This window comes from Cucurbita pepo, chromosome LG18, assembly GCF_002806865.2.
Source record: "Cucurbita pepo subsp. pepo cultivar mu-cu-16 chromosome LG18, ASM280686v2, whole genome shotgun sequence".
NCBI lineage: Eukaryota > Viridiplantae > Streptophyta > Magnoliopsida > Cucurbitales > Cucurbitaceae > Cucurbita > Cucurbita pepo.
In genome coordinates, this window is record NC_036655.1 from 6,098,660 (window position 1) to 6,107,580 (window position 8,921).

The 8,921-nt window shown below is 36.6% G+C and overlaps 2 protein-coding genes across 2 annotated transcripts; one reads left to right on the forward strand and one right to left on the reverse strand.

Moving 5' to 3' along the window:
* Positions 1 to 544: 544 nt before the first annotated feature.
* Positions 545 to 2,158, reverse strand: LOC111780635 (protein RTF2 homolog). Its single transcript, XM_023661094.1, has one exon. The coding sequence runs from the start codon at positions 1,924 to 1,926 to the stop codon at positions 769 to 771; it is 1,158 nt and encodes a 385-aa protein (XP_023516862.1). The 5' UTR covers positions 1,927 to 2,158; the 3' UTR covers positions 545 to 768.
* Positions 2,159 to 6,250: 4,092 nt separating this feature from the next.
* On the forward strand, positions 6,251 to 8,042 carry LOC111780590 (transcription factor bHLH66-like; the record flags this gene model as incomplete). The annotated part of the gene is given in 5 exon segments (XM_023661025.1): positions 6,251 to 6,934; positions 7,018 to 7,173; positions 7,295 to 7,360; positions 7,828 to 7,893; positions 8,026 to 8,042. Coding segments are annotated over 5 exon segments (818 nt in total), but the record flags the coding sequence as incomplete, so codon positions are not given.
* Positions 8,043 to 8,921: the final 879 nt, after the last annotated feature.

Below are 8,921 nucleotides of genomic sequence, written 5' to 3' on the forward strand. Positions count from 1 at the left end.
TACATGTATCGTGCGCCAAACATACACGTATCCATGCCTCGAGGTTTTCCCTCTTTTTCTAAGTTTAAGTAACCAGTGGGGTATGGAAGTTTGGTTCGCCAGCCTAGCCTCAACATTAAGAGTATCCGTCAATTATAGCAAACTCACCAACAAGTTAAGTATAGAAATCTATCAAGCCAAACTTGTGGCATGGATGAAGCTATGCCAGAAGGCCCAGAACCATCAGAGTGATAAACATGATTTATATATCAGCAGATGAGAACGAGGTCTCCTAACTATAACTGTCAGATCCATGTCAATTGGAGTGGGGAACAAACATTCGTTATAAGGGTGTGGAAACTTTTCCCTAACAGACGCGTTTTAAAATTGTGAAGTTGACGGCGATATGTAACGGACAAAAACGGATAATATTTGCTTTATGAAACTAACAAAAAAATCACTCAAAATGATCTTGGATCTACAGTCAAAATATGCAAATTAGGCACTCCATCAGGGGATATTCACTTTCAATACCTCAAATGTTGTGCTACTAGAGGCTCATGAATTGATCAACACAAAACTTTCAACAATATTTTAACTGATCTAAAAAATGTAGAACAGCTTAACAGAGTAACAGCGGTTGATGACTGTAAACTGATATCTTACATGAATTAGGAATTATGAGAGCCATGAATCAATAAGTCAAAAAGGACATCAAAAATGAAGGTTTGAATACAAATAATAGTAGGAGAATTACCACAAACCGATCTAAGCAGTTCTTAACACCAATCAGTTTCGACCGAGTGGAAGAGATCTACAACTATACGTTTCCTTAAAATCTGACTTCTTAGATGAGGTGAATATCGAAGCATAGACTTCTTTGGTAGCATTGGCAGGGGCCATGTCTGCTGCTTTGAAACGCTTTACAGCACCATTACTAGCTGCAACCTTTACCTGAACTCCACCCTCTGGCCGCTTATTATGCCTGTCGGGCTTAGCAGAAACCTTCTCCAAAGCCTTAACTTCAATACCGTGCTTTTTACCAGACAAACACGATGCTGCCAATTCCACAGTTGCATCGCCATCCATACCCACTTCCACATTCCTCACTTTCTTCGTCTTCTTCTCCTTTGGTTTCGATTTCAATTTCTCTTCCTCCATCCTCTCCCTCATTTCTGCTACCTCCTCCTCACTCCCATTGATCACGAACTTGTCTCTGTCCGAAAACTCAGCATGACAAACAAGGCAGGAAGAGGATTTAACCTCCTTCAAGGCCTTTGCACTCAGCACATGTCCACAAGTTCTCAGAGCAAAAAACTTATACTTGCCATTGAACTCAAGGCCAGTAATCGGGCATTGGAACCGCGATCCTGAAATTGCATTGCGACTCGATTCTGTACCGGGAATCACCGAAAGATTAATCTTGATCATATCCTTCAGACCCTTGATATGCCCAAATCCCTTTGGCAGCTTCTTCTCTAGCAAAGCCTGCACAAGCGACTCCTTATTGAAAATATTCCCAAGCCAATCGATCACACAAGGTTCCCTCAAAGGCTCGTTAGAAAGAGCGCAATTCAACCACTTGGACAGCCTCTGCTCGTTAGGATCAACCTTGTCGGGCTTCTTTTCTGCGTACATATTAAGGTAGCAGTCACGAGATTCAGCCCCTGTTGCCCCGCCATCGCCACCGCCCCCAAGGACTCTGGTTCTCAAAATTAACGTAGACAGAGGGGGAATCAGAGAACTGGGAATCGTGGTGGAATCAAGGAGAGGTTTCCCATTCAGGGTGAAGTAGAAAGATGACACAATCGTTTCGGGAACAAGAAAAGACTTCAGTTCTTCAAGGGTTTGGACCGAATTTCGTCCTACGTTTACGATTTCGGATTGAATTTGTAGCTCGGGAGAGCAAACGAAGAACTGAAAACAGTGTTGCTTCATCTGATGCATTAGTTAGGGTTTCAAGAATCGAAAACGATAACAAGATATTCCGAAGCTAGGGTTACGCAATCACGATTGAGAAACAACGATGATTCTTAAGGAAATTCCTTACCTAGGGTTTCGATCACAAACAGAACAACGACGATTATGCAACTCGAACCACAAATGTTTCTCTCTTCCTACCCCAATCTGGAAACCATTTGATTCCTCTCTTAAAACTGCGCCCAATCCTATTTATACGTTCTTTATTATGTGCGCCAACATTCTAATTAATTCCCCTTTAAATACTACATTACTTGTGCGGCTGCCTATTTTGTTTGGGCTTGAACCATCATGGGTATCTATTTACTTTTGGGCTGGGCTCCCGTTTCAACTTTCATTCATGGGCCAGCTTAAGGCCCAGGCCCATTTTCTTTCAACTTTCATTCATGGACCAGTTTCAGGCCCAGGCCCATTTTCATGGGCATCTTCCTTTCTAGACCCAATGTTACTTGATTGCAGGATTCCTTTAGTCTTCATGATTTCCCTCTTTTCTTTTTGAAAAATACCTTTTTTGTCAATAAAAATAAATAATAAAAAAAAGGAGAAAACAAACTGCCAATAAATATATATATATATATATATTAATAGATATTAAAGTCGGAGAAAACGATCCCATTTTATTAACCGTGAAAAAAATACAATAATGTCTAGCAATTTAAACCACGTTAATATTTAATTTTCGAATGTTATTTAAATATTTTTCGTATAAATAAATAATGTGTATATATATATATATATATATATATATATATATATATAGTAGATATATACTTATACTCTATTTATTTTACTATAACAAATAATAATTTAAATTAGAACATAATTAATACTATCCATTATTTTTTCGAAATAAATAGCTATTGGGAAGCTTCGTAGAAAACACATTAAATTTAGTTTAATAATCCTAATTTATTATTATTATTATTATTATTATTATTAATGATATGGTTTAAAAAATACATAAAATAAATTCTCCAATCATATTCATGCATGATGGTGTTAAAAGAAGCTAATGACAAAACATTGGATTTATACTAATTAAAGCAACCTAGAGTTGACTCTTTAAAATTTTAGGCAGAATATTGAATTAATCTCAAATTTGCAATTTGGTCCCCATTTGGATTATTTCTTGTTTTTAGGGGCTCTTACTTTACTTATTTATGCCCACATCTTTGACAGCTGTTCCGTTGACTTTTTTCAAACAATTTGATTGTGAAAGATTTAAGTGAATATATATATATATATATATATATATATAATTAGTTTTCAAATGAGGTTAATTATATAAATCTTCCACCATATATTATATGGTTGTGTGGAATATTTTGAGGAAAGCCTTGTAATATTGGAATTGGTTATATATTTGGATAAGATGGAATATATTGCTTCTTAATATATCCTTCATGTTTACTTTAATGTGTTACACTTTAATTTATAAACCTAAATTCGGGAGTCGTGTATTTTAGAACTTCTAACTAATATTTGTACCTAACTAAATAAATCAAGACTCGAGAGAAATATTTGAATTTAACAAATGGTAGTAGTTTTTTTTTTATTAATATATGTACTTACTGTTTACGGGCTGAATTCGAAATTTTTTTTTGGATCAACCCGAAATTTGAGATTGGTTGGGTTGATGACCTAAACCACTCAAATAAAGTTCACAAACCAACTCTCTCTTTTTTTTTTTTTTTTTTTTTTTTTTTTTTTTTTTTTTTTTTTTTTNTTAGGTTGTTTAGAAGTAGAGACTCGACCAAAAAATGTTAACTTGCAAATCTAATCGAGTTTTCGTTTTACAAATATTCAACTCAACCAAACCCGAAAAAAAAAAGAAAAAAAAAACTAACCCAACCTAATCTTTATGATTTGGGTTTGATAGTCTGAATTTGTAAGGTTATTGGGTCATATAAATATCCTTAATCTTTTATCTTCTCGTATTGTGATATTCCACTTGGGGAGGAGAAGGAAACACCCTTTATAAGGGTGTTGAAACATTTCCATAGCGGACGCGTAATGGGAAAACCCATAAGGGAAAGCCCAAAAATCTTGAGGGAAAACTCATAAGGGAAAACCTAAAGATGACAGTATCTAGATGAGCACCAATTTCGCTGTGTAACTTTGAAAGACGTGTTCGGGTAAGCTAAAAGAGGACAATATCTGCAGACGATGGATCTAGGCTATTACCTTTTACGTATCGTTTTGGTTGAGTCGTATTTAGTTTTCATTATTTTACATTAAATTTTTAATCCTCAAATTTCAATAATTTATAAAAAAAGGAGATTTTAGATGTAAAGAGAATACCGGCCAATGAATGGATGACAAGTGGAAATAAAAAGATTTTTCAAAAATCAATTGCAAATCCCAAAATCTTTTTTTTTTTTTTCCACCCCATATTATGGGAATATTATGTTTGTAACCCATCTTAGTTACAGACCAACACGTTACTTCAAATCATGAATTTGGTTCCCAAGTGACTCAATTTCTTAAACAACATGACAACGACAACATTAAATCCCACAAAATTATTTGTTTTTAAATCTTATAATAAATTAAATAACATTATATCCATTACCAATAACAAACAAAATCAATTTTAATATCACTCATAAAAAAATATTTAATACTTTTTAATCGATGCAATTTAAAATTTAAAAATAATATAAATAATTTTCTCGTCCCCTATAAAATATACACTTATTCTTTAATTCAATGAACGAGAAACATTAGAATAAATAGATTAAGACAATGTATCTTAGTTTCTATTTATATATATATATATATATATATTATAAGCTTTTCGAATATATAATTTTTAAATTAAAATAAATTAAGTATTTACAAAATTAAAATTATTCTCTTTGGAATGCATTTTTTTTTTTTAAATGGGACTGCCAATTGGAAGCTGCCTTCGTGATCCCAAATCTTCCCGAATATTTCTTAATCTAATATTTATTTTCTTTATATAATAATATCCTAAATATATGAACATTAAATATTTATTTGTTTCTTTAATAATTAATTTATTTAATTATAATTAAAAAAGGTTTATTTTTTCAACTAACACATCGAATATTTAGCCAAAATTAAGGGGGGAAATAGAATTGTCGTCGTGGTGACTGAATTACAGCCTTGGATCATGGGGGGTTAATTTGAATTTCCAATGTCTACTCGCAGGTAAGAAGTGTACTCGCTCTGTTTGACTTCCACGTGGCTGAATATTTTTTCTTGCAAATTTAAGTGGGAAATAAATAAATGAAAACTAAAACGAAAAACAATCATTGTGTTGGTACAGTTGTAATTATGACGACTAATCTCCCCAAATAACATTGTTAATCATAAGCAATAACGATCCTCCACGTGGCATGTTGCGGTTTTTAAGGGTGACGTGGTTTATCCGGTCTACTTGGAGGAAAAACCGGAATATTTTTAAACGGCTGGTGAAACTCGACCGCTTGTCATCGCTGCAGGTAGAGACCACGCGAGTATTGGCGCGTGGAGTTATTATTATTTATTTTCCATTGAATTCTGAAATAGCAAGAGAATTTTTTAGATTTTATTGTTAAAAAAAGGCCGTCTCACCTAACAAACACGTCTGTATTTATTTTTTTATTTTTAAATATTTTTGTTTTAAACCTAAAAATTAGTTATTATTATTATTATTATTTAAAATAAAGAAGCCATACACCCACATATATAATATTTATAGTTATCAAAGACGGAAGGTGCACCGAGTAAGAAGAGTACCTCCTCACAAAGAGGGTCACCGTGACCTGACTCGAGAGTAGTACGCTCGTAGAAAAAATCCCTCTACATGGTCGTATTAAACGGATTAGTTCTTTCAGTCCATCGTTTCGAGCTTCCAATTCTTTTAAATTGCTACCGTGGTTTGATAACACCAATGAAAATAACTGTCCAACTTAGTTCATGTGTTTGGCTGATAATTTACACCAAAATAAATAAAATTAAGATTATTAGTTAGTTACATCAGTAAAGCTACATGTATAATTTTATCTCGGTGTCTGACTCTGATATCATTGGTAATAGTCCACGTCCGCTGTTAACTGATATTGTATGTTTTGACATATTACGTACAACCATCAATCTCAGAGTTTTAAACGTGTCTGCTTGAAAGAAGTTTTCACACACTTTTAATAAATGTTTCGTACTCTTCTCCAACCTTCTGTGTGTGTATATATATATATATATATATATATATTATTTAAAAAAAAAAAATAGAAATTAGGGTGAAAAACCAAAGGTGGTGTGACAGAGGGAAGCTCCACCTTTTGCTATTTAATAACGAAACACACAAAAAACAAACTCTCAACCAAATACACAGAGAAACGAAGAAGAAGAAGATAAAAAGCATTTTTCAAACCAAATCCAATATTCCATTCTCTCCGCCGCCTGCTTCCTCTCTCTCCGCCCATCTCCACCCTCCAAACCCTCACCGCCGGCGACTATGCAGCCCTGTAGCAGAGAAATGCAAACCTTCAACTCTCTCTTAAACCACTCCCAAATCTCTCTCCAGGACCTCCACGCCGACGCAACCCACCATTTGAATCCCCCACCGCCGCAGATCCCGGCGTCTCAGCTCCACCATTTTGATCCCGCCGCTGCCGCCTCCCACGACGACTTCCTCGAGCAAATGCTCAACACAATCCCCTCCTGTTCCTGGCCCGACCTCAACCCTTCAAACCCTAAATCCCCTTGGGACCTTAACCCCATCAATAAGCCGTCAAGAGATATCTCCGACGACCACCACCAGAGCCACATCACTGCTACATCTCCGGCTGCCAAGGCCGCCGTCATGCTCCAGCAACAGCTTCTCTTGAACAGAGGAATCTCCGTCTCCACTGGAAATGGCGTCGCCGACCACGGTCTCCCACCTATGCCTCTCTCCCTCGGAAATGCCGACTTAGACCGCTCCCAAAACGACGTCGTCGAGGGATCCTGCTTCCGCACACCGAACTCGGTTTGTTCCGTCATGGATCTGTCAATTCCTCGCCGTGGATTTCAATTTTTTTATTCTGATTTTTGGGGTTTTTATTTTCTCAGGGAGGTTCTATTCAATCGCATAGCTTCGGAGCTCCAGGGAACGGGATGAGTCAAACTCCGGCCGGCGGTTCCGTCGGAGTTTCTCCATCTCAGCCGAAGCAGAAGGTCAGAGCTCGCAGAGGCCAAGCCACAGACCCACACAGTATCGCCGAAAGGGTAACTAAAATTTTCCGTTCGATTTTCTTCCGTTTTCTCGGGAACCAAACAGAAACAAAATTAGGGTTTCGATTAAGATTTCTGGGAATTTGATAATGTAAATTTTGTCTGGTTCGTATAGCTTCGAAGAGAGAGAATTGCAGAGAGAATGAAAGCACTGCAAGAACTCGTTCCCAACGCAAACAAGGTCAGTTTCGTCCTTTCATCTTCTTTTATTTATTTAATTCATTTATTAAAAAAGAAAAAAATGGAGTCCGCCATTGGAGAGCTCGAGCTCTCTGCAAGACTGTAACCGCCGGTCAGTTTTGCACCTGCTCCGTAATTTAACCAACTTGTCAGGGTATTATAGTCATTAATCTTCCGGTGAAAAACTAATCTCACGGAATTTCAGGAACACGTGTCGTAAGTATAACATGGCAGTTACTTTAAAAAAATGACGAGCATGTAAATAATAGCAACGCCTGTTTATTTAAAATATTAATAATGTACTTTGGAAATAACCAGACCTGGAAATTGGAATATTTATTGGTACTAAATGGGAATATTAATAAATAAGGAAGAGGAAAAAGGGGATTAGGAGCTAATTAATTGGAAAATTAAATTAAATTAAATTAAATTAATTGTAATGAATCTGAAAAGGGTTTGGAATTTCAGACAGATAAGGCTTCAATGCTGGATGAGATCATCGACTACGTTAAATTCCTCCAGCTCCAAGTCAAGGTATGGCCCTAATTCTATATCTTAATTTATTTAATTATTTATTAATTGTAATTATTAAATATTAATTAATTTTAAAAAAAGATTCCCTGAATGGGATTATTAATTTAATTTTTATTATTTTATTTGGTGTAGGTTCTGAGCATGAGCAGGTTGGGAGGTGCAGCTGCTGTGGCTCCTCTCGTTGCTGACGTGTCATCTGAGGTTAGTTTTGTAAATTAAAAAATATTATTGAAGATTAATGGGTTTTTTTAATTAAAAAAAAAAAGGAGGAAATTTGGGGATTAAGTTAAGTTGATGAGGCGGCTCAGAATTCCTTTAACAGAAGACGACAAAAGGAAAAGGGCACGCGTGCGAAGCCTTTTTAGCAGCTTTTGGTTTGGTTGTCGTTTTTGTTTAAATGAGAATAATAATAATAATATTAATAATTTGGTAATTAGTGAAAACGCTGTCGTTTCAGGGAGGTGGTGAGTGTATGCAAGGGAGTGGGGCCCAAGGTGGTGGTCGGAATTCGAACAATGGCGTGGGTGGTGGAAACCAAACGGCGTCGTCGAATGATAGCATGACGGTGACGGAGCAGCAAGTGGCGAAGCTGATGGAGAAGGATATGGGATCGGCGATGCAGTATCTGCAGGGGAAAGGGTTGTGTCTTATGCCGATCTCTCTGGCGACGGCGATTTCGACATCCACGTGTCACACTAGGAATCCAATGATGAACGGCGGTGGTCAGCATCCGGTGATGGGGACGAATGGAGAAGGGCCGACGTCGCCAAGCATGTCAGTGCTGACGGTGCAGTCGACGAGCATGGGGAACGGCTCCGTTAAGGATGCCGCCTCCGTATCGAAGCCGTGAGGAGGACGGCGCGTGGAGGATTGACTTTTGAGAAAAAGAAGTCAACGATTGTAGAAGTCTACGAAAATAAGGCAGTCTTTTAATACGGCGCCGTATTGTCGTGGACTTTGTTTGGCCTGTAAACCCTAAACCCTAACCTAAAGAAAGCCCTAAAAAAAAAAAAAAAAAAAAAAAAAAA